This window comes from Salminus brasiliensis, chromosome 21, assembly GCF_030463535.1.
Source record: "Salminus brasiliensis chromosome 21, fSalBra1.hap2, whole genome shotgun sequence".
Taxonomy (NCBI): Eukaryota; Metazoa; Chordata; class Actinopteri; order Characiformes; family Bryconidae; genus Salminus; species Salminus brasiliensis.
The window spans coordinates 32,132,484-32,158,924 of NC_132898.1; the positions used below are offsets into that span (position 1 = coordinate 32,132,484).

The 26,441-nt window shown below is 45.3% G+C and overlaps 1 protein-coding gene across 8 annotated transcripts in view; it reads left to right on the forward strand.

The window, feature by feature from the left end:
- The window catches only part of ppfia4 (PTPRF interacting protein alpha 4), a 149,521-nt gene that overhangs the window by 82,316 nt on the left and 40,764 nt on the right, over nt 1-26,441 (forward strand). For 7 of the 8 annotated variants that reach the window (XM_072666539.1, XM_072666538.1, XM_072666542.1 and 4 more), the window contains exons 2-8: nt 5,223-5,324; nt 6,266-6,430; nt 6,597-6,671; nt 12,454-12,528; nt 20,087-20,308; nt 22,369-22,515; nt 23,781-23,915. In XM_072666539.1, the coding sequence (XP_072522640.1) occupies nt 5,223-5,324; nt 6,266-6,430; nt 6,597-6,671; nt 12,454-12,528; nt 20,087-20,308; nt 22,369-22,515; nt 23,781-23,915 (921 nt within the window). The remainder of the gene's footprint in view (nt 1-5,222; nt 5,325-6,265; nt 6,431-6,596; nt 6,672-12,453; nt 12,529-20,086; nt 20,309-22,368; nt 22,516-23,780; nt 23,916-26,441) is intronic. The other variant, XM_072666540.1, reaches the window with a different exon arrangement.

The following is a 26,441-nucleotide window of genomic DNA, read 5'->3' on the forward strand; positions in this document are numbered from 1 at the left end:
TTTATTACATGGAGGAGCTGAGTTGTGGGAATCCAGGGAAAAAATCCACTCTGCACTGAAAGCTCAGTGAAGGCGGTCTGAGACACTGAGGCTTGGTCTAGGAGAAGGGGGCTGTTCTACCAAACAAGTCTGGTTCTGCCTCTGGCTCCGCCTCTGGCCTCTACTGTGCAGTCTCTGCTTGCAAAATCTGACAACATGGCGGACAGTTTTGGCTGCAGTTATATAGAACAATTTCTACAGTCATTGATCCAGACTGAGACCACCTCTTTTGGTCGGTTAAACCTGCTATTTTGGTACGAACCAGGCTGAAAAGTCTGAAGGTCCGGACCGAACAAGGTAGGTGTGGAAGCCCCTTTAGCTTAGCTAACATAACATTACCAGTTAGCTGTCCAATAATAAGAACCTGCCTCCCAGTTCAGGTGGTGTTATGATGGGGAGTCCTAGCTAGTGGGTGTGAATTGGCAATGATTAAACTGGGAGGAGAACATTAGTGTGGGGGGGTTGTTGAGTAGTCGGAAGAAGAAGCGATGCCTGAAAAGTACTTCAAGGCCTAGACTGTAAATCATATGATGAAGATCTTCTGGCAAAGTCAAACATTTTCCAGCTTCTTTTTTTGTCCAGAAACATTTACCTCGTGAAAGCGACCATGAATCTTTAATGGCGTACCTAGATTGTTTTCATTTCCCTCTTGATTAATTTCAAGCATTTCTGAGGCGATGCTTATGGAAATGGCTTTTACTGGAATCATTTATTGACTTTTTGATTTATTAATGCAGATTTGATTCATTTTCCCACATTTCAACAAAAGTTCTTCCCTCTCGGTGAGCCTTTCGAACCCCAGGCCGTGGGCTGCATACGCCGCAGCTGAGGCTCAAACCTAAATCCCTGCTGTAGCGCACACCTCTGCCATGGGTTTTGTAGGTTTGGTGTATTTATCGATGTATTTAGCACACGGCGAGTGCAAAGGACACGAGGCAGAGGGTTTTTGAAGGCATTTGCTGTGATTGAAAGAGGCAGTAAGATACAACATCTGCTCCTGGATTTGAACTGGCCTGCTGTCTATTGCTTTGCCCCGTGACAAAATCAGATGAACGCGCTGACCCATTTTCTCTCTCCCTTTTTTTCCTCCCCTCCCACTCTCTCTCTCTCTCTCTCTCTCTCGCCCTTTCCCTCCGCTCGCTCATCAGTTCAGCTAGGCAGCAAGCATTATTTGGGGAGAAAATGCAAAGACAGCGGGCTAACACAATGAGCGGCCTTTCGACAGGCTGTGTTTTGCTGTACCAGGGGAGCGTGTTGAACCCAGCCAGCCCATCAGCCCATCACCGAGGAGAAAGGAGAGCTCCAGTGGTGGTCTCAGCTTTTGTTAGGGAGGGATGCAGGCGTGAGGACTCGACAGAGGTCCTCCCATATCGTCACTGTAACCTAAAAACCTCTCATCTCCGTCTGCAATTTTTGCCATTTTCATTTTTTCTCCATAATGGGAATCTGGCAGCTGTTCTTTATATTGTAGCACAATTCCATGGTGAATGGGCCAATCCGAGTTTGACCGTCTGCTGCCCCGCCCCTCAGCTTGCATGGAGATTCTGATTGGTCCTGCCTCTGAATTTCACTGTCTGTTGCCCCGGCCTTTAAGATGAAATAGAGATTCTGATTTGTTCTGCCTCTGAATTTCACTGTCTATTGTCCCGCCCCTAGCTAAACATAGAGATTCTGATTGGTTCTGCTTTAGAGTTTGACTCTGGTTCCCTACCCCTAGCTTAAATTGAGATTCTGATTGGTTCTGCATCTGAATTTATTTATTCTGTTGGCCCGCCCCCACCTAAAATTGAGATTTTGATTGGTTCTGCTGATCTGCCGATCACTATCTGTTGTCCCGCCCTAGCTAAACACAGAGATTCTGATTGGTTCTGCTATAGAGTTTGACTCTGCTTCCCTGGCCACAGCTAAAATAGATATTCTGATTGGTTTTGCCTCCATGTCTGACTGTCTGTGGTCCCGCCCTTAGCTGAAATACAGAATCTGATTAGTTCTGTCTCTGAGTTTGACTTTCTGTTGCCCCGCCCCCAGTTTAAATTGAGATTCTGATTGGTTCTGCATCTGAATATGACTCTGTTGACCCGCGCCCACCTAAAATAGAGACTTCGATTAGCTTTGCCTCTAAGTCTGACTGTCTGTGGTCCCGCCCCTAGCTGTAACACAGATTCTGATTGGTTCTGCCTCTGATTGGCTTTCTGTTGCCCGCCCCTATCTTAAATTGGGATTCTGATTGGTTCTGCATCTAAATCTGACTCTGTTGACCTGCCCACACCTAAAATAATGTCTCTAAGTCAGACTGTCTGTTGTCCCGCCCCTAACTAAACATAGATATTCTGATTGGTCCTGCCCACAGCTAAAACTGAGATTCTGATTGGTTAAACTTTTACTGTTAGAATTAACATCAATTTTACAGTTCCTTAAAACAGAACCCTGTGAGTCTTATCAGACTCGATGTGTAGTGGTTATGTCCCCATTTCCTATTTTCCCCCCATCTGGTCCTGAGAGTATACAAACACTATAGACAGCCAGGAGGCCTTCCCTGAGGCAGAAATCTCCCAGCGCTAACACGTGTATCCCCCAAAGCGTGCCGACACGGCTTTCGAGGAAAAACCCACACTCACTCTCTCACTCATTCTCAGCAGAAAGGGTGGAAAAAGCGTCTTTGTGTTTTTTCATCTCACATCAAAGCGGAGAGATTAGAAGATTAGTCAGCATAGTGGAAGAATTACACGTTGGCCTGTTGTCACAAACAGCGAAAGATGGTCCTTTTGTCTGACCCTCTTTCCTGACCGAAATCTCCTTGGGCCATTTTGCTGAGGATATGCGAGGATAGGGCATGGAAGCGGGATGTTTTTTTTTTATGCTGAAAGACGGAGAGCAGCAGCTGTGGTAATTGAGTTTAGCACCGTAGGCTTTGCCTGGGACGTTTTTGAAGGGGTTGGCGAGGTCGCCTCGGTGATGCAATCGGAGCGGTGGAGCGGCGAAGTTGAGCCAGCGCTCAGGAGAGTGCCCTTACCAGTGCACTGTGGGGATGCTTGGCACACGGCTTGTGGATGTTTGGCAGAGTGCTCGGAAATGGAGTGGATGGCATTACAGGCTGAAATCAGTGGCATGTGTGATATGGACCCGTTTGACTGTATGGTATGTGTTCTGTAAAGCAGTGCTGCTCTGCTGCTTCTCTGCTACAGCTCTACTTTTACACCTGTAACATTTAGCAGATCCAGAGAGACTCCTAACTTTAATTGGAGAGGGGGAGTAGAGAAGTTGAGATGTATGTAGCTGTTGATTTACTCCAGTGTGGATTTTATAAAGTATGCAGACACTATAAAGCTGCTTATTTATTGTATAGAGTTACTAGATAGTCATTAGGTGGTTTCAATGGACTTGCTAGGTGATTTCCCAGGTGGTTCTTTGCTGTGACTAAGTGGTTACTAGGCGGTTGCTATGCAGTTACAAGGTGGTTGCTATGGTATCCCAGGTGGTTGCTATGGTGTTGATAGGTGGTTGCTATAGACTTGCTAGGTAGCTGCTAGTGTTACTAGACGGTTGTTATGTGGTTCCCGTGGACTTGCTAGAAGATTGCAATGCAGTTTCTTTGTGGTTGTTCTGGTATCCCAGGTGGTTGTTATGGAGTTGCTGGGTAGTTGCTAGGATGTTGTTAGGTCATTTCTAGGTTGCTCCAATGGAATTGCTAGGTGATTTCTATAGTTTCCCAGGTGGTTGCTTTGGTGTTGCTTGGTGGTTGCTATGCCATTGAATTGGAATTGCTAGGTTTCCAATATGGCATTCCTAGGTGGTTGCTATGGCATCAGTATGGTATTGTAGATGGCTGCTGTAAAGTTTCTTAGTGGCTGTTATTGCATTCATAGGTGATTGATAATCAGTCTGATATTGTAGATGGTTGCTATGGATTTGCTAGGTGGTTGCAATGAAATTGCTAGGTTTCCACTATGGCATTCCTAGGTGGTTGCTATGGCATTGGTATGGTATTGTAGATGGTTGCTATTAAGTTGGTAGGGATGCACAGAATAATGTAGACCTGTTATTGCAGCAGCTCAGCATCTCCTGAACTCCAGAGAAATACAGCCGTGTGCGACAGTCTGGCCAAATGCAATGTTCAGCTTGACTTTAATGTGGCCGCTGCACTCGAACCCGGCTGCTGTGGGTGTATTAATTAACATTGGAAGAAAGCAAAAACTAATCATTCATAGGTGTTGACCGTCCCGACTAATCACTCCTGTTAGAGGTGCCAGCGGACCCGCCAGCAGACAGCTGGCTTCAATACCATTAATTCCAGTGGGACAATACTGTTTGTGTGGTCCTGCCTTCAGAAGCCCAAAACAGGGGGGTGGACCTCATTAGAGATGCTCTAATGGTCAGTGGATAAAGCCTCTGAGGTTTCAGCATAGCCCTGTAGTCTGAGTGTTTTATGAGTACAGTGCTTTACAACAGGAATGGAGGTCACTGATAACTAATAGCACACGGTTACTGAGTTAAATACACTGCATGTCCAAATGTTTGTGGACACCCCTCTTAAAGAATGCATATAGATACTTTAAGTTGCACTCATTGTTGCACACAGCTTGTCTAGTTTGTGTTGAAAAAGTACTGCCAATAGAATAGGACTCTCTGGAGCAGATTAACATCATGAACCTATTGGCAACATGCTGCCTAATGCCAGGCGTGGGCTAGTAGAGGGGTATGAAGCCCCCCAGCATTGAGCTGTGGAGCAGTGGAAGAACTGTGTTCTCTGGAATGATGAGATGGTGGTATAGCCAGTAGTTGTGGGATAAGGTAAGGTGCACGGAGTAAGGTAAGGTGCACACTAGTGAACTAGGGCCAGTGAGTACACACACACCCAGAGCGTTGGGGATAAGTTTGGGATGATGAGGTGGGGTGGAAATCTTTCAACATCCTGACCTTCTAATGCTCATTTTGCAGAATGCAATCAAATTCTCACAGCAGTGCTCCTCCAAAATCTAGTAGAAAGCTTTCTCCTCTGGACAGTAAAGACAGTTACTCCAACAGTAGCAGGATAAGCTCATTTTAATACCCTTGATTCCATCAGAAACAATGAAAAAATAGGCGTCCCAATACTTTTGTCCATATAGTGTATGTAATTACACAGTAGTATCTTTGCTGAGTCAGCTAAATCTCTCTCTCTCTTGCTCTTTCTCGGTGTGCAGGAGTTTGCAACGCTGACCAAGGAGCTGAATACATGTCGGGAGCAGCTTCTGGAGAAAGAGGAGGAAATCTCGGAGCTTAAAGCAGAGAGGAACAACACCAGGGTATGTGTGTGTGTGTCTGTGTGTGTACCAGTACAGCCAAAACTCCTCCCAGTGCAACCAAATCTTCTCCCAGTACAACCAAAGCTCCCTCCAGTACAACTGAATCTCTTCCCAGTACACCCCCCCCCCCCACATGTTTAACTGAAGCCCCTCCCGGGACAACAAATACTACTCCCAGTACAACCAAACCTCCTCCCTTTACAAGCAAACTCTCCTCCCAGTACAACCTGGATGAGATGGTGCAATTGAAATCCCTCCCAGTACAACCAAACCTCCTCCCAGTACAACCAAAACTCACAGTGCAACCAAACCTCCTCCCAGTACAACCAAACCTTCTCCCAGTACAACCAAACCTCCTCCCAGCACTTCCAAACCTCCTCCCAGTACAACCAACCCCCTCCCAGCACTTCCAAACCTCCTCCCAGTACAACCAAACCTCCTCCCAATACAACCAAACCTCCTCCCAGTACAACCAAACCTCCTCCCAGTACAACCAGTCCCCTCCCAGCACTTCCAAACCTCCTTTCAGCACAACCAAACCTCCTCCCAGTGCAACCAGACCTCCTTCCAGTACAACCAAAGCCTCTCCCAGTACAACCAAACCTCCTCCCAGTGCAACCAAACCTCCTCCCAGTGCAAATAGACCTCCTTCCAGTGCAACCAAACCTCCTTCCAGCACAACCAAACCTCCTCCCAGTGCAACCAGACCTCCTTCCAGTACAGCCAAAGCCTCTCCCAGTACAACCAAACCTCCTCCCAGTGCAATAAACAGTTCCTGTCAAAGCTGCGTTCAGAGGTCGGACACATGGTCAGACACACAGCTCAACACCACTCACTTTCATCACATATACCAATGAAAACTTATTCCAGTTTGTTGAATTTATAAATGATTGTGTGTGTGTGTGTGTGTGTGTGTGTGTGTGTTTAAATGTGTTGCACAGCTCCTCCTGGAGCATTTGGAGTGCCTGGTTTCACGTCACGAGCGGTCTCTGAGGATGACTGTGGTGAAGAGGCAGGCTCCTCCGCCCTCAGGAGTCTCCAGTGAGGTGGAGGTGCTGAAGGCCCTGAAGTCTTTATTTGAGCACCACAAAGCCCTGGATGAGAAGGTACCAGTGTTTCCCTCCCTTTTCTCTCCCTTCAGATTTTTATTAGCTAGAACTACAACAGCTGACAGCGCAAAAATGGGTAAAAAATAGGAATAAATAAATAGACAAAAAGACTGAAGCGTCTTGGTGTCTTTTTTGTCTTTTTTGCATGTTTTCGTCCTGATAGGTGCGCGAGCGACTGCGTGTGGCTCTGGAGAGAGTGACTACACTAGAGGGGCAACTGGCAGCCACCACTCAGGAGGTAGGAGCTTATCGTCTCTCTAGAATACTGAAGCATAGTTGTTCTGGACTCGAGTCTGGACCTCCCAGCTAACATGTCCATGTGGAGCCTGTATGGGCCTCCTAACTGTGAACCAGAAAGATTTGTCTTTGGGACATGCTGACCCCACATATGCATGCCCACCAGGGTCAGTGATGGGACCAGGAGGGGTTAAACATGGGCTCCACCTGGACTTTTCTTAAAGAGATTTAGACCCTCTCCCAGGAAGCTAAATGCTGTTCTAGGTCTAACATCATGCTTTAAACCTGTATCTGCCATTATAACAACCCTTCACCCATTATAATCCACCTGTGGGATCCCGTTCTTCAGTTTGACCCTATTTTTTCACGATAGGACAGAATACGGAGATGAATTTATACCACAGAGAGTGGATTACTAAACCATGTTTTTAATAGAGATGTTTTTACCATCCGACTTAGGCCTTAGTCTTTTTTTGTGGATGAGAAGATGTAGGAGACTGAAGTTTTGGGTCCTGGTACATTTACATTTACGGCATATAGCTGACTCTCTCTCTTCTCCAGAGCGACATACAAGTTTACTCGTATTATAGAGGCGGGCCAATGTAGAGTTAGGAGTCTTGCCCAAGGCACAGGATAGTCAACCAGACCGGTTGACACCAGTCTCCCACATGGTGAAGTAACTCACTGGTACTGGTGTTATTCGTTGTACCACACCTGGTAGAGGTCAAGCCCAAACCTGACCCTGATCAGATCAGGCCTGATTGGTACCTCTTAATTGGAAAACCTGAAAAAAAACATTATTTAATGGGGTTCTGTCAGGCTCAGGTTGGGTCGAGGACCTCTAGGTTCCTCGGCTCCACTAAATGTGAGCGCACCTGGTTTTTGGCTTATTAAGCCAGTCGGGGTGACAACGGGTGACTGTGGCCAGTTGGTGAAAAGTCATTTGAGGCATTTCCTGAGCGAAGTGCTCAAACGGATTCATTGCAGTACTTCAAAACGATTCTTATTTAATGGTACTGTCTATTTATCCATATGATTGGATAACTGGGTCAAAGCCTGCAGCGGTGGAATTCAGCTGAGACACTCAGTGTTCAGAGTGTGTGTGCTTTCACAAAGATAGCTACAATATTAAGGGTTTTTAAAGGAAATTAAAAGAGCTTAAAAGTAAAGCTAAGGTCATATAAGTTTATATACTGCATATAAATAACGTTATGTAATACACTACATGGGCAAAAGTATTGGGACACCTGCTCGTTCATTGTTTTGTCTGAAATCAAGGCTATTAAAAAGAGCTGATCCTGCTTTTGTGGAGTAACTGTCTCTACTGTCCAAGAAAGATATCTTTCTGCTAGATTTTGGAGGAGCATTGCTGTGAGGATTTGATTGCTTGCATTCAGAGACAATAACATTAGTAAGGTCAGGATGGCTTGGATGATACCACCACACCTCATCATCTTCAACTCCCCAACCCATCCCAAAAGTACTGCACCATCATTCCAGAGAATCCAGAGAATACAGCTCTTCAATGCTGGGGGGCTTTATACCCATCTACTAGCCCACGCCTGGCATTAGGTTCATGTCGATTGGCTCCAGTGAGACCTTCTCTGTTGGCACTGTACTGTACAGGCAAGCTGTGTTTGTGCATTTGCACATCTGAGTCGTAGAGGACTGGTTTCCCCAACTGAGATTAAGCCTAGTCTTGGACTGCAGAGCATTCTGCATGGTATGTAATTAGACTAATACAGATGTGTGTGGGTGGGCACGGGTGTGTGTAATCAATTTCTGCTTTCATAACTGTCACGAGTGCGTATCGAATTTATGTAGCTAATGCATATTTTGGCACCTGCGTTTATTTCATGTGCATTGATTTTCAGGATTCTGTGACACTTATCAAGACATTTAGATGCTCTATGGATTCACAGCTAAACAACTAATCTAAATAGATCCCTCCTCTCAAAGACCAGCCCAGCCGAATCGCAGAGGCCCTCCCGATACGCAGGAGCTAAAGCAGTGGCGTCTGTGGAGGCCGTTTAGGTTTAGATGTGACTGCGTGATCACGGCTGGATCAGGGGTCTGGAGGCGTGCCACTGGTCTCTGTCCCCTGTTTGCAGCAGGCACATGAGGAGGCGTCTCGTATCTGTCCCCTGTCCCTGACCTGCTCAATAACCTGGACCAGGCTTCTGGGCCTACCCTCTACCATCGACTTTCTACCCCTTGTGGACCATAGTAATACAGTAGCTCCTAAGTCACATCTACAGTTGGGACAGCACTAAAAAGGGACAAGCAGATGCTTGACAGATTAACCCTATGTTTTTTAATCAGTCATTATACAGACAATATTGTGATTTATTTAGAGGTATTTGATTTAGCATCTCTTGTATATCTTGAGTCCCACAGGGTTCTGTTTTAGGACCTATAAGATTGATGTTAATGGTTACGTAGTAATGTAGTTATGATAGCATAACTATGTTTGGGCTACAGGTTTTTGGGGGTTAACTGGTTCAATGCCCTTTTTTAGCCAGATGGACCTTTCTTTTGATTGTCTGTCCAAGATCCTAATACTAACAGTCTGGTAGTGGAAATAGAAGATGGGTGGAATCTCATACAGAAGTAGTTGAACAATAGGTGTTTCTATTAAAGTGGACGGCCAGTGTGTATTAAAAAAGGGTCTAGGAGGTGTGGAGGGGCTGCTTTGCTTACATCCGCTTGTAGTGCAGGTGCTCTTAAGGTCAGTACGTGTGTAAATGTATGTGCGAGAGAAAAGCTCTCACATCTCGGAGCAGTGCTGAAGCTGGAGGCTCAGGTAGTGCCCTCTCAGCAAAAAGACAGACAGATACACACACACACACACAAAGCAACGGCGCTGCTCACACAGCTTACTGCCCTGAGCCAGGAGGAGCACACGAGGAGGTCATGTGTGTCAGAACACTTTCCATAAATACAGACTCCATCTCCTCCATCTCTCTTGGCTTCTCTCTTTTGCTCGTGGTCTCGGTCAACCTCTGCCTTTTTGCACCCGTTCCCTCGCTGTCTATGTCCATCCTCCTCTGTCTATCCTATGTCCTCCCATTTTCCCTTGTCTCTCCCTTGTCCTGTCATTCGAGATCCAGCGAGTAAGCTGCTGTCAAGCTAAGCGCTACATTTCTTCTGCCTGAGTGGACCTCCAGGTTTTAAGTGCAGACTTTAGTGTAGGACATGCTGTCCATGCTGCCCAGTGTTCATTAAAGAGTTCGCGTCTGAGAGCCCAGGATGATGTACGAACTACTTTCCTGAACCCTGGCCATGGTTCACGAACTGGTCTTGCCCCTATGAAATAAGCAGTCGCTTAAGCAGAAGCTAATGCATTCATGTGCAACAATATCTGATCAGGAATGGGAAATGGGAAAACTCTATGCACCACATAAGACTCGTTCATGGAAGGGTGAGGGAGTTCAGGCAGGATGCATCCTGGTGCATGGGCATCGTATCGCTATAAGATTATTATCGTTCACCCCCAAATTCCTCTGCGACAAGGAGCTGACGTTAGCCACTACGCTACGCTAGCTTCTTGTTCGAATTGTCCCGTTCCACCTTAAATGCTGCAGTAGAGGCTTCATTTAAGGCGGAATTGGAAAATTCGATACCGAAACGTGTTTTTTTTAAGCTTGATATGAAAAAATGGGCCGTAATCCGTTGAAACTAGCGTGCTTATTGTATTTCTTAACAAAGAAAATTTGTACATTCGTGGGTCCCTTTGGTTGCTTAAGCAGCCATCTTGCCAAAGATCTCAAAGACTTTAAAAACTCTCTGGGGTAGCCCTAACACTTCACTCTACCCCTCTGTCCCAACAAGAATAGACATGAACATGCGACACGGTGGTGTAGGGCTAAGTGATGGGGGCAAGGGGTGAAATGGGATTGGCCAATAAGAAAGTGTTTAAATTTCAATACCAGGCCTTACTCAGCTAGTCCCCGCCCGGGACTGAGTGCTCCACAGAGGAGAATTAATCTCCAGAAATGTTCTATACCAGCCTGTTTGTCTCTCTGCATTGCTTCCCCTCTCTCTCTCTCTTTTTCTCTCTCTGGCAAATGATTCTAAGGAGCTCTGTTGTAAATATGCGAATCACGCTCGCCCGCCCTCGCCATCCCAATGCCAGCATGCAAATCTTCATCTTCGTCTTTTAATTCCCTGCTTTATTTTGACTCGCCACTTTCACATTCATTACATCACATGTTGGGCTCCAGTGTGTGTGAGGATTCAAATGTAAATTGCCTCCCAGTGTTTTATTAATACCTTAATAACATGGTGCTTTTAAGCACAATGATAAGTTTAATTCCACAAAATGGGTAATTCTTTCAAATCTTATCTCCCCGGAGACTCCGGGCCAATTTAAGTGTTTCTCAGCTATTAAAAGCAAGGCTTTTAAATCCTGCCATCACTGAAAAAAGCATGTCTTCATAGAGTACGGCGAGGAAGGGGAAACGGAAGCGAAGTGGTTGAGTGCCACCCTATGGATACTTGCAGGCTTTTGACTTACACACATTCTTTATTTAGGCCTAGATTTATCGCACATGACTGCCCCAGTGACAGTAAGACAGATTTAACAGCACAGTTTTCAAAAGTTTTCTCTTATTTTTCGTTCTTTTTTGGAAAACCAAGAATTAACCCCCTCTTTATTTAATAGTTTATGTAGAAAATACTGTTAATACATAGAAAATACTTGTGGGTAACACTTAAATATAGGAAAACACTGTAAGTCAAGTGAAATCAAGCGGTTAGAGCTTTGGGCTGTTGATGACAGGGTTGTGGGTTCGATACCCGGGCTCAGCAAGCTGCCACTGTTGGGCTTTTGAGCTAGGCCTTTCACCCTCTCTGCTCCCCGGGTGCCACAGCAGTGCAGTGTGTGTTTGATCAGTAGTGTGTATGTGCACGGATGGGTTAAATGCTAATGGAGAATATGGTTGGCAGTCTTGTCTTACAACTGTCGTTGTCTCAAACCAGCTTCACAGGAATCCAGTAACAGGTCAAGAGATCAACATTAATTGATCATTTAATCAATTAATCATAAAGACCCTCCGGCGAGCAAACCGAAGGCAACAGCAGCAAGGAAAAACTCCCACAGGGCTGCAGGAAGGAACCTTGGGAGGAACTAAGACTCCTCTGGCCAGAACTTCTTAGAAATTATTGATGAAAGTGTCCTGCTCAGGTGTGCTGATGATATAATTATAATATAATTAATATAATAATAGTAAAGATGGTAAGAATAGTGAGAGTTATGGTGGTAATAATAATGATAGTAGCATATAGAGACCATGTAAACGTCAACATAGTCAGTAGGCAGGTAGCAGTAGCAGTCTGGTGGGCAGCTGGTCTGATGCAGCTAGCAGTGGAGCACAGCGGTCCACAGTCTTCCATCGGAGACAGGCCAGACACGTGGGCAGTCATTAACTCAGAGAAGGTGAAGAGATTGGATTAGTTGTGATTGGATTTATGGAGAACAGAGAATGTGAACAGTATCAGAGTGTGACTGTAACAGCTTGATTTGAAGGAGAGTGCCAAAAGGTAACACAGACATGGGAGCGCCCTAAAAAACTGGCATCCAGCCGTACCACCATCCACAACCTCAAAGGCAGCCATATTCATCACTTGTGTTGGACACAAGTGGAATTTGGTCCATGCATGATGGTGAATGCACTGTTTGTGTTTGTGGCATCATAAAAAAGGCTCTGTTTTTACCCTCAACATGGGTAAAACATCAAATTTGAGATTAAAGGAACATTTCTTGTGTTCTCTGTTTTCCACAGCTTTCTATGGTGCGTCAAGGAAAGTCAGAAGGGAACTCAGTGGACAGAATGGATGGCTCCAAGCCAACCTGGAAGGTATGTACCGTAGCCGTAGAAAAGCCTATATTAAAACCGATAGGGTTTATATTGTTATACAGTATATACTTATTGTATAATGTTGCCTTTATCAGCCATTCAGTTTATTTTTAATTTTATTCAGTTTATTGCCGTGCTTATTTAACACTCACACTGTAGATGAAACGCTGACAATACTAAATCCAAACAAACTAAATTTGATTTGCAACAATGTCGCCTGAAAGGGATACATTTTTCAATACATTAGTTTTCTATAGTACAGATAATTCTACAAAGCTCTAAGTCTGCACAGGGCTGGGTTTCCCAAAAGCATTAACCCTCTAAAACCAAGTGTTTCATATTCGATACATATTTGAGTTTTTGGGACCTCTGCAACATTAAAAAAATAACTACCCTACATAATCATTAATTAATTATAGAATCAGTTACATGTGATATATGACAGGTTCTGAGTGGCACCATGGCTCAAGGATCACTAGTTCGAGTCATGCAGCTTCACCATCAGCAGCCAGAGCCTGAGAGAGCACAATAGACCATGCTCTCTATGTGAGGGTAGATGGCGCTCTCTCCCCTTATCACCCCCATTGTGTTTGTTAACTGAAGTATCAGAAAATAGGTGGTGGCTGGGGTAACTGGCACAGCTAAATTAAATAAAATGAAATATCGGATACTATATTTTTTATTTATTTATTTTATTTATTAATATTTTTTTAATAATTGGTCAGAAGGTCAACTAGGGCTGGGCGATATGGTAAAAATACTATATCATGATATTTAAAGACTTTTTTTATCACAAAATTTATCATGAAACTGACACTTCTATTTAGATCCTCTCCTGTACTGAATACAGTGATTTACTCAACATCTGCTGCTCTTCATCTAATTAACCCAGTCTAATTACACTGTTAGTAATGAATCCTGCAGCTGATTAGTGATTATTAAGCACTAACAGTCTCCTCCATATGATATTATTGTTATCAAAATAAAATCTATCACAATACTACATCAAATATCATCATATTGCCCAGCTCTAAGGTCAACCCCTTAAAGCATAGGCCAATGATGCAGTTCTTAATCCTACAGTGAAAACTATCATAAGCTTTTTACCATACCAGATTTTGTGGAGTCCCGCAGGGTTCCATTTTAGGGCCTATGAAACTGATGTTAGTTATTGCAGTGAGGACTGTATATACATTGCATTACTCTATATAGAGTTTAAAGGGATTAAGGGGTTAAAGAACTTGAATTGTCTTGTACTTTGTGATGGTTTAAGCTTTAACCCTTAACACAGAAAGGCATATTACACATTAAGGTGTATTACTCAGTTACTGCAGGTGCTTCTATACAAACTGGTGGGGCTTTTCCTTGGTAACAGAGGTTAGTAATAACACTTTCAGCCCACCGGCGGGTCATAGGCTGGTTAAAGGGTTGAGTGAGTATCACATTGAACACTCTCCCCACCAGTGAAGGTGGTCTTTACTAAAAGCCGAAGAGGCAGGAGGACGATGGCATTCTTACTCTCTTATTATGTTTATTACACTGTCTGTTCAGCAGCAGCGTCACCATCTACAATATCTTTTTCACGCTTCACTTAAAATAGAAACTCGGTTAAGATCACTTTACCTGCCGCAGGAAGGGCCGAACGACCTTCAGTCTCTGCTAAGCAGGCACTGTGTGAAAGACTAAAAATGCCAAGTCACTCTCAATTTAGCCAAGTTATAATCCAATAGCTTTTGCTATATGCTGTTTATTTTGCCCCATTCCAAAAAGGGATACCCCCTCTGCTCCAGCGCCTTTCCTGCGGATGGTGTCCTCCCAGGCTTCCATTCTGCAATGAAGTATTGATTATGTTCCAAGCACACGCTTTTGCCCTTTCAGACTCATCTCAGCTCTGGGGAGCTCAATCGAGTTACGCTTCCACAAGTGTGACTCAACCTAAATTGCCAGTCAATACTGCTGTGGCTAATTTGACTGTTGGTCCATGTTTTGGAGCTGTAATCATAAGACCGTCTTCCTGCTTTCGAGGCACTGTGTCGGGGCACTGAGAAGGCAGGCTTTCGAATGCATGGGATTTTTAGCAGTGGGACTGTTTGTTTTGATGTACCTGTGCTGTCATTGCCAGGTAGCTGTGATTTGCTGCAGCAATAATCCTGCATTAGCAAGAGCCGTAGCTGTGAGGCCTATGATTAGCATTAGTGGTCTTATTCAGGGGTCTGGGTTTCATTAGAGCATCACTGAGTCAGCTAGGAGCAGCTGCAGTCGGGAGGCTTTTACAGGAGTGTACTCCAGATTACCGCAGACCATCATTTTAATGTGTCCCTGAACTGGTCACTAAAATGTACTCTTAAATTTTGACAAAAATATTGGGACACTTGCACATTCCACCTACGGGAGCTTCTGTGGCATCCCATTCCAAACCCAAAGGCATTAATATGGTGTTGGTCCCCCTTTGCCTTCAGCTCTAGCAGCAGCAGCAGGTCTGGAGCTCTGCAGTTACTGAGTCAGTTGGAGGCCCTCGGCCCTGACCCCACTCTGTAACTTTACATGGTCTGACAGACACTTGGTGGCTGAGCTGCTCTCTGTGAGCTGTTCCTCCTAAACTCTTCCACTGTTCAATAATAACACCACTCATGGCTTATTTAGGAGGGTAGGGAGGAAATTTCTCCAGCTGACTTGTTGTTGTTGGTGCAGCGGTGTCTCCTATTACATACAGAACCACGCTGGAGTTCAGGGAGCTCTTCAGAACCTCCTGTTCTTTCACTGATGTGGGTAAGAAAGACAGACTGCAGGACTGAGGCTTGTTCTTTTTAACGCACCTGTTGCAATGGAATTGAATGAAACACTCAAATTCAATGATTAAGAGGTGTCCCAATACTTTTGTCCATAAAGTGTATTTAAAGCACATGATTTTAAAATCATCGTAAAGTCATTCTTTCAGATATGGGACTAGTTTTTTAGAGGGAAGAATTTATGGTAATACGATACCAGGACTTTTGGACCCTTATAAAAAGCACAAGCAGCTCCAACATTTATTTACTGTGTTTCTCCAGTGTTTAAAATGTCAGAAGCACCGCTTTGGTAAGACCTTTACTTGCTGCATTTCTTGGGTGCTACGTCACAGAAGGCTGTTCCCAAGTGAAGAGCCCTTCTTATAGGCCTAGAACTTTTCGCTTAGGCTGTGGAACGCTGCTATGATACCAGCCTCATGTGTCAGAATGTGGAGGCATGTTTCTTGTAGGGACAGCAGAGTTACATCTTTGTAAAGCAGCTCTTGGTGTACAACAAGTGAAGTGGGCCTAATGTTGCCCCAATATTTCCTCATTAGAGAACAGTGTGTGGCCTGCTGTCAGTCGGATCTGGTCGCACCACAATGCCTTTCTTCTCTAAAGGTGCTTCACATGGTTCCTTGAGCGATGCCATAGAAGAACCACTTTTGGTTTAATCAAGGTTGACCCATCCAGAGATGGAACGGTAAAGAAACTTAACATCAAGAGAAGGTTCTTCACCCTCCCATTACATCTCTCTGACCAACATGTTTCTTGATTGTTAAATTATCTGCTGCACGTCCAATCAGAGAGCCTGGCGCTAACGCGTGCTGTATCCGGATAGTATCCAGATCTACTTTGAGCAGATTCTGTTTCACCTGTCATTAAAAACTAGTCATCGTCATGCGCACAGCCCAGCGCATCCTCAGGGTTCAGCTTCCAAACCTTCTAGATTTATACCCCAGCCGCTGTCTGAGGAAGTCAAGGAGGATTATTAGGGGTATTAGCTGGAGCTTCTGTCCATCTTTTTTACTACCCTGAGGGACGATGCACCTACGTTTTTCACTCACCTTTACACCTGTGTAATGAATGCACGACCAGTCTGACCCTATGAGGTCCGATTTTACTATCTGATCTGAAAAAGCACATTCCTTCTTGTAAACAAAGGTTTCCGCTTGTCTAAAGGAATCCGATCACAGAAACCGCATCCTGTTCACACTTGTATTAAATGTGGTCCGATCACAGTCCGATCACAATGCGTCTTGGGGATGTTTACACCTGGCTGTCCATGCAAACAATGCCAGATGTAAACAGACTCAGACATGCCCATGTGCCTATTTTTCTGTCCACATCAGCCATCCATATGCAACCCTACACTACATCAGACTCAATCAACCACTTAATGAAACCAAGGGTAACGTGGTTTTCTGTGATATGAGCCCTGTAAGAGAAGCCTCGACTCAAAGACTTGCTCTTGGGAGGACCTGGAAGAGACTCAGAGGTTCTATCTTTACGCGCCTCTGGAGTGTGATGCACCAGTTTTAGCACCATTAGCAGTGTCACGTCTGCGGAATACGCCCAGACGCCAGGGTGGATTTTAACAGCACTGCCAAGAGGGGTAAAAAAAAAAAAAAAAAAAAAAGGGGAAACGTCACCTTGCAGCAACATGACACATTTGTGTTTGGGGAGAATCAAGGCAGGCCTCGGATACTTCCGGAGGGGATTTAGTACTGTGGATTTTAATAGCACTCCAAAAAAGCTGAGAGGACATTCCCAGACAGAGCAGTCTGGGTCCAGACTATGGTGCTTTCCCTTAAGGGGCCGAGAGGAGCCTCCCTGGAGAGGAGAGATAGACTGTCAAAAAACTGACAGCCGCTGCTCAACAGGTGTGCAGTAGAGGCTATTTTAGTGTTAAAAAGATTCGTTGCGATGTTTCCGTTTGATCTCAAAGGTTCTGAAGAGCAGAAAAATCTGAAGATGTTGTACTGAAGTACTGTACTGAAGATCAGTACTGAAGATGTTAGGTATGCGTCCATATGGGAATTGTGGGCTGAGGACAATATCCTGTTGATGTCGGCAAATCTGATGTTGCCAATATATAGACATGTAGAAAATGTAGAAACCTGGAGAAATAAATAGAAATAAAACATGAAATACAGCAGTTTTGGAGAACTTGCCCAGCACCACTCAATAAATGCACTATATACACTATAGGGACAAAAGTATTTGGACACCTGCATATTTAATGTTTCTTTTTAAATCAAGGATATTAAAAAGAGTTGATCCTGCTTGAACTGTCTCTACTGTCCAGGGAAGAAGATTTTCTACTAGATTTTGGAGGAACATTTCTGTGAGGATTTGGTTGCATTCAGCAGCAATGTTGGATGATGATCAGCACCCTCATCTTACCCAACTCCCCAACTCATCCTAAAAGTACTGGATGGAGCTCAGTCTGATCAGTCCAGCAAACACAGCTCAGTGCTGGGGGGCTTTATACCCCTCTAGCCCACGCCTGGTATTAGGCAGCATGGTGCCAATAGGTTCCTGATGATCTGCTCCAGAGAGTCCTATTTTTTCTATTGGCAGTACTTCTCCACGGGTTCTAGACAAGCTGTGTGTGTGTCTTGGGTAGCAGTTGGTGCAACTTAAAGTACCTGAATGCAATAATTAAAAAGGGTGTCCATAAATATTTGGACATTCCGTGCACATGCTCAAATATCAGTTTGACATTTCTATCAGCTTTATAAGCATCTTTCTGGCGCTGATGCAGAACCGGAACCGCTCGCAGTTTTCAGCAGTTACAGAGAAAACGGGTTTGTGTCAGAGAGCTAATTGAGAGCTCGGCAATTAACAGGAGTGGAAAAAAAGAGTGGATGAGAAGACGCACAGGAGAGAGGGGAAAGTTTAAAAAGGCTGATTTAGTCAGGCCACCTGCTGAGGTCTTGCATCCAGAGTTCCCTCTGAAAGTTTATTTAATTAACACCCACAAATTAATTCCGCTTTAGACGGAGAGGTGCATCAAAACATCCGCCTACCCACATTGCAGTTCTGTGCGCAAACTGCTACACACACACACACCCTTTTTGTAGGTCAAGATAATTAAAAGCAGAAGGCTGCATTAGATGGGCAACAGAAGCATCATGAGAGTTAAGATTCTGTCAGCAAAGAGTGCACTGGGACCTATAGAGGAAATTCATGCCTTGCTGTTTTTTCAATACAAACACACATAGATACACACCCACACACACATTTATTTTCTAGAGTAAGTAAAGGTCTGGCAGCAAACATCTAGTTATTCAAATTAACAGCTACATTAGAATAAATACAAATAAACACTACACTGTAGGGCCAGGCGGTGGCGCTGTGGTGAAGTCTTTGAACCATTTCCCTCACTCCGCAGGTCAGCTGCTTCAGAGCTGGCTCCTGTGTTGTCCCATCCTGTGCTGCCTCCCCTGCCAGTGGTTCCATCCACCCATTCTGTCCCATATCCGTCCCATCCCCGGCTCAGCCCTTTGTCCAATCACCTGTCCATCCTAATGTCCTGTGTCTTATCTTGTCCCCTGTGTCTGTTGCCCAGTTCCTGGCTTCTCCACTGGGTTGACGCCCTTGTGGACGTCCAAATGCCAGGAAAAGTTTGTCCTCAGGTTCCACAGGACCCCACATATGGGTCAGTGATGGGACCCATGTGATATTAAGGTGGGCTGGATGGGTTAAGCATGGGCCGCATCTGGGTTGTACACTGTGCATGGGGCCTAGATGAGCTCAAGGTGGGCTGTATGTGGTGGCTGGGTCCTTTGTGACATGGAGCATTTCTATTGGTCCATTTATTGTAAAATTGTGCCACCATATAAGGAACAACTACCAGGTGCACATCAAACCGAGCCAAAGAGTTTCACACACAGATATGCACACACACACACACACACACACACACTCATGCACCTGGGTCTCTAGAGACCATATTGCTAGCACCTGAAATTCTTGCGCACAGAGCAGAGGTGACCTGTCCTGCAGACTGAATATCTGAGCTTGCCCCTCTTGCTGGCTCTGTACCCCCTCGGTACTGTCCTGAAGGGTAAAAGAATCCTCTCTCAGCAGTGCGGGATGTCAGAGCTGAGCTAATTTCTGATGTGAAATCAAGCGCTCTTCTCCTCACACAGCCCTCCAGAGCATTCTTCTACTGCATTAGCCCACAGTTCTGTAGGAACAGTTGGAGCAATGTTCCTACTGTGAGATATTTAACGCCCCATGTTTCCTTTACTGTTACCTTGTCACACAATAAACTGTGGTTCATTTGCAGTTGTAATTGTACAAACCTTTATTTATGCCTGAGGCTGGGCCTGTTTTTGTTACTGTGACAGAAGACTGTCCTGTAATGTCCTGTGGCTCTTGTACAAAGCAGTCAGGGCAAGAAAAGCTCCAAAGCTCCTTATAACTAAAGTGTGAATGGGTGGGGCTAAGTAAATAGGCAGATTTATATAAATATATATATATTTTTTTTTTGTGACATCACAAAGCCAATGAAATCATGGCCAGGGGCTTCATGGGTTCAAATCCTGAGAACTCCTGCTTTGCCATCAGCAGCCGTAGTCAGAGAGAGCACAATTGGCAGTGGGTACTCTCTCTGGGTGGGTAGATGGCGCTCCCTCCCCTCAACGCTCTTAAAGCAATTTTGGTCCCCAACACTTTCCTTTGAGTGGGTCGGCCACCTGGCAAAGCAGTTCGAATAGATAGATAGATAGATAGATAGATAGATAGTTATGTCATTATATTGATCTCTACATGTTCAACAGAGGCTACCCAACGGCTCTATCGATGTCCACGACGAGGCCAGTCGCTCTCTGGAGCTGCAGGAGCTGCTGGACAAGGCCAACAAAGAGCTAGCGACGAGTCGTGAGCGGTCTAACACCTTGAATTCCCGCGTGGCCGAGCTCGAAGGTGAACTGGCCACCGTCCGCAAGGAGCTGCTGAAGAGCGAGGAGCTGAGCACCAAACACCAGAGAGACATCCGAGAGGTGAGCGTGATCCACACAGATAGAGAATAGCCTCGGACCAGGGAGTTCTCTGATCAGCTATTCTTATACGACTTGGTTTTCCCACTTTACCTTAGATGTGGTCAAATGAGACAAATTTTAGGAACCACCAATCTGTACTTTATTTATTTAGAGATCTGCTACCAAGTTTGCAGTGCGTGATCAGTGTGCGTTATGTGGGGAATGGGTATGGTTATTTCGGTCAGTGCACATGTCAATAAAGTCATATCTTGTTATTTATTTTGTGTGTTTGGGCCAGTTTGAACTGTGGTGTTATTTGGGAGCTCAGTAAGACAGTGTTCAGGTCAAGTTTCCAAATCCAAATCCTCTTAAAGATTTTGCCTGATCTGGTAGCCATGTGGATCCGTATGTTAGTCAGCTCTTCCAGTATACTGCATTCAATGAGGCCATGGGATACAAATCAGGCAAAAGCAAGGAAAACACACAGGTTTGAGATGGTTTGTGTTTGGAGTAGAGTGGGTTTAAATCACAAGTAAGTTGCAAGTTGTTTCCTAACAGTATATAATAAAGTTAATACAAATAAAAATTAAACATCTGTCACACAAAAACTGTCTCAATTTGTGCCTGAACTGGAATCTGGCTGTTGTTCTTTACATTATGTGAAAATATTATGATGAATGGACCAATAGAAATGCTCCAGAATGACTTGCATTAAAATATTTTTACATAGATTTTTGATATATCTCATTCATCTCCAAAACAGCAACTTTACAGGAGAAGAGAAAAACTTTCTAAACTTTCAATGAAAGTCAATGTAAAAAAAATCTAAAAGTAAATTTGGAGCATTTCTATTGGTCCATTTTTCATGAAATTCTCATACAATGTAAATAACAACTGCCAGATTCACATTATGGAGAAAACCAAAAAAAATTACAAAAATGGAGATACAAGGTTTTTGCATGACAGTGACAGTAACATAAAACATTAAGATTAATTAACCATTAAGTAACCACTGGAGTTACACGTAGGTCCCAGCCCTTTCCCTTCCCTTATACTCTACTCACCCACTACATTGCAAGCTCTATCAGGTAGGCCCCTCCCTTTCTGTGTTGCTGACGCTGTTTATGGTCCAATCAGCAACACTTTCACCCATCGTTGCACATTTAACTCAACGAAAATGACAAGATCCTTGTGTTTGTGGCTGTTTATAATCCGATCAGCAACACCTCCACCGGGACGAGGTTAAAGTTACACTTGGCCTTCCCTTCACCATCACCCACTACATGGGAGCCATCTCCTCACAGGGGTCATCAGCTTGGCACCTCCCTTCGTCAGTGTTTCGCTGAATTAAGCCCACGACACCTCCGGAGGGCTGACGTCCCAGATCCACTCCCCTCCAAGCTCACTTCATGGAATTTCACAGGATTGTATGTAGTGTACATAGTGTATGTATTAGGTTATATTATATAGAGTAGTTGGGCTGCCCTCAGTTCTTCCTCCATCCCTTTTCTTTACATCAGGGTTCTTCAAATCCAGTCCTGGATGGCCAGTGTCCTGCACTTAAACACACCTGGATCAAATTGTCTGTTAATCACCAGGTGTAGTGGGTTTACTTTAGCAGAGAAATCAGCAAATCCAGATCCTCCAGGACCGGATTGGAAAACCCCTGCTTTCCATCCATGGTTTTGCATCCCTTCCACTTCACATTTGACCTGTCTATCATATCAGCTACGTCGTCTAGTGCTGCGATTGGTCAAAAGTGTTGTGGTGGTATGATTTCTTGGGTTCACAAGAACAGCGGCATGTCCTGGGCTTAGTAAAGCTCCTCACAGGCTGTTTAAAACGCAGAGATTTCTGATGCACAGTTAACACAGGATAAGACCGGAGAGGAAGCAGAAATGGATTACTCCAGCAGTCCCAACCATGAAGAATCTTATTTCTTTCAGCCAGTGAAACACACTGCTGCCAAACACTGGTTTTCACCTCACACGTCGCACTGAGGCCTGAACTTTGGCATTATTGGCATTATTGTTATTATTATGTTGTTATTTTTTTTCTCTTACTATATGCCTGTTTGACAGGCGATGGCACAGAAGGAGGACATGGAGGAGCGCATCACAACTCTGGAGAAGCGCTACCTAGCCGCCCAGCGAGAAACCACCTCCATCCACGACCTGAACGACAAGCTGGAGAACGAGCTGGCCACCAAGGACTCCCTGCACCGGCAGGTACGGTCACTGATTCCACAGCTAGGCCCAGAGGCTGGTAGGCGAGGGAGGCTGGGGTTCATCTGGAGTTCGTTTGGAGTTCACCTGGGCTATAAGAGGATCATCTCCAGTTCATAAGCCGTCAAAACCGAGTTCAGCTCCCCTCCACGTCAGTGTTGCGATGCCTCAGTCAGGACTCAGCTGGTGGGTTATTCATGATGGCTGATCCCGGACCAGTTAGATGGTCTTGAAGAGGTGTCAGAGGAGTCTTTGGAGTTCTGCTTTTCTTCTGGCTAAAGGGTTCTGGTAGGTGTTTGTAGAAGAGCCCGGAAGCAGCAGCAGTGTTATAGCATTACAAATACACACAGTGAAAAAACAGACATGCTGGAGAGAAAAACAGGCCAAGTGTGTCTGTGTATGTGTGTTTGTGTGTGTGTGTGTGTGTGTGTGTGTGTGTGTGTGTGTAAGTGTGTGTGTGGTATGTGTGAATATTTCATCACTCAAGGCCGTCAGAACAGGAATAAAAGAGACTTTGCAGTGATAGTAACTCTGATGTTTCTTCCGGCAGAGCTTATAAAAGGTTTATGTGGGTGGGGGTTTGGTATGGGTGTGGGCGTGGGTGTTGGGGGTGGGCGATATGACCTCAAATGTCTACCATGATAGAAGCCCCCTTTTTAACCCCTTTAAAAGTCATCAGATTCTTATGGATTACAGCTGGTTGGTTTGGCACAACAAATAACACCACTACCTGCCAGTGAGCTACCACACCATGTGTGAGGCTGGGGTTCGATTCCCGGGCTGGGTGACTGTGCTGCGCTCCTTGGGCGAGACTCCTAACACTACATTGGCCTTCCTCTGTAATACAAGTGACCTTGTAAGTCGCTCTGGATAAGAGAGTCTACTAAATGCCATCAATGTAATGTAAATGAAAAGCCCTATTGGGAGGGGATTAGGGTTACATGGGGAGGTGGAGTAGTGTAATTTTACTGCAGGACGTCTGACCGATTCACACAGGATAAGAAATCTCAGCATAAATAACTGAGGTGGGAGTGGCTACTCCATTAACACACTGCCATTGCCTCCAAAAAAACCTAGAGTAGTCCTCCAACCAAAAATGCATGTTCATAACCCGTATGTGGGCTTAAAGAAGCACCCTGTGATCTGGGTCATTCGACTTGTGCAGTCGAGTGGAATTGTGTAAATGTGGGTATTTTCATGTGTGGATATGGTACCGCTATACCTGGATGTATACTATGTGTGTGTGTGTGTGTGTGTGTGTGTGTCAGAGCGAAGAGAAGGTGAGGCATTTGCAGGAGCTGTTGGAGCTGGCTGAGCAGAGGCTGCAGCAGACGATGAGGAAAGCTGAGACGCTGCCGGAAGTGGAAGCTGAACTTGCTCAGAGAGTGGCTGCACTTACCAAGGCAAGCATAAACACCCACACACACACACGTATTGCATTACTGCAAGAAAGATGCTGAATAATGAGGAAACATCTGACCAGAGTAATAATGCACTCTGTGTGGAGCAGTAAATATACAGTAAATATACAAATATACTCATCTGCGTTCAGGAAATTACAGCCGAAAACTAATATGTGAAAAAAAATAGAACACCCCCTAAAAACTACATTTTATCTTTATTTTACTGATATTAACCCTTCAACAAGTATGGTTCCACCGGTGGGATTTACCGTGGCTGGTCCCTGCATGGTAAGGTCCCACTGGTAGGATTAGCTGTGGCTGGTTCCTGGTTGGTATGGTCCCACCAGTGGGATTAGCCGTGGCTGGTCCCTGGTTGGGACCCTCCCACCAGTGGGCTTAGCTGTGGCTGGTCCCTGGTTGGTACCCTCCCACCAGTGGGATTAGCCGTGGCTGGTCCCTGGATGGTATGGTCCTACCAGTGGGATTAGCCATGGCTGGCCCCTGGTTGGTACCCTCCCACCTGTGGGATTAGCCGTGGCTGGTCCCTGGTTTGTACCCTCACAACAGTGGGATTAGCCATGGCTGGTCCCTGGTTGGTATGGTCCTACCAGTGGGATTAGCCGTGGCTGGTCCCTGGTTTGTACCCTCCCACCTGTGGAAATAGCCGTGGCTGGTCCCTGGTTGGTAAGGTCCCACTGGTAGGATTAGCCGTGGCTGGTCCCTGGATGGTAAGGTCCCACTGGTAGGATTAGCCGTGGCTGGTCCCTGGATGGTAAGGTCCCACTGGTAGGATTAGCCGTGGCTGGTCCCTGGATGGTAAGGTCCCACTGGTAGGATTAGCCGTGGCTGGTGGTGGGGGGGGGGTTACATTACATTTCTATTAATTACATTTAATAAATGATGTCTTAATACATTTCTTCGGTTGTGTGAGTTTAGTTAGATTACCTCAGCGTCTCAGTATTGATCACATGAACATCTGATCTCCAGATGTTTAAATATGCTCAAAAGGTCGGTGTTCTAAGTTTTTCACATGACTGTATTTTGACAGTATCAGCCAGCAGCCAGACAGCAGATCCTTTAAGTCCTGTAAGCTGTGAGGCGGGGCCTCCATCAGCATCAGTGAGCCTTACGTACCCATGACCCATGAGATGAATTTAGAGATGCTCTGACCCAGTCGTCTAGACCCTGTATGTCCACCACTTGACAGAAGCCACAGTAGATGAAGATCATCAATATTTTTCAGTTCACCTGCTAGTGGTACTAATGTTATGGCTGATTGGTGTAAAGATACAGTAGTTTCAATGCGTAACACTCAACCTGCAGAGTAGTGAATTCCAGATCACTGGTACACTGAAGCTAGAAGCAGATTTCCCAGTTCAGTAAAAGCTCTCAGACAGGTCAGGGTCATGGTGGCAATTGGGCAGGCAAAGTCCAGGCAACCCTTTCCTCAGCCACTTTCACCATCTCCTCCTGAGGGATTCCCACATGCTCCCTGGCCTGCTGGGAGATATAATCCCTCCGGTGGGTTCTGGGTCATCCCTGGGGTCTCCTCCCACTTATACCACAGGTGTTTGAATCCAAGGAAAATAAAGAAAAGCAGTAAATGGATGATTATTGATGATGTTTAAAATGATAATGAGCCCCTCCCCCATAACGAGCCCAGAATTGGTCCTTGTGTATTCGGGACAAGTGTGAAAACACTCGGAAGTTATATAAAGTTGAGGTGTAAGTACAGAGCTCCTCACTGCAGTGTTGGACGTCTTTGAGGGCTGGATTAGTGGGTCACCGAGGGAAAGAGCAGAGATTCAGGGCTTCAGAACTTCTGCTCTCAGAGACACAATGGTGTCGAATCACTGATAAACTGGAGCGTCCTCCTCCTCTGTCCTCCACACTGTCACCAAACCCTCCCAGCTCCCTCAGCAGAGATTTGTCTCTGTCTGTCTGTCTGCTGCTCTGTCTGCCTCTTTGTCTGTCTCTGTCTGTGTGTGTCTGTCTGCCTCTTTGTCTCTCTCTCTGTCTGTCTGCTGCTCTGTCTGCCTGTCGCGTTGTCTGTGTTTCCGTCTCTTTCTCTGTCTGTCTCTGTCTTGCCTCTCTCTCTGTCTGTCTGTGTGTCTGTCGCTTTGTTGATCTATCTTTCTGTCTGTGTCTCTGTCTGCCTCTGTCTGTGTGTGTCTGCCTCTCTGTCTGCCTCTGCCTGTGTGTGTCTGTCTCTCTGCCTCTCTGTCTCCCTCTTTGTCTATCTGCCTCTTTCTCTGTCTCTCTGTCTGTCTGCCCCTCTCTCTGTCTGTCTGCCTCTTTCTCTGTTTCTCGGGTTTCCTTTCTATCTTATCCCTACTCTCTCTCTCTCCCTCTCTCTCCCTCTCTCTCTCTCTCTCTCCCTCTCTCCCCCCTCTCTCTCTCTCTCTCTCTCTCCCTCTCCCTCTCTCTCTCTCTCTCCCTCTCTCCCCCCCTCTCTCTCTCTCTCTCTCTCTCCCTCTCTCTCCCTCTCTCTCTCCCTCTCTCTCTCTCTCTCTCTCTCTGTTTCTT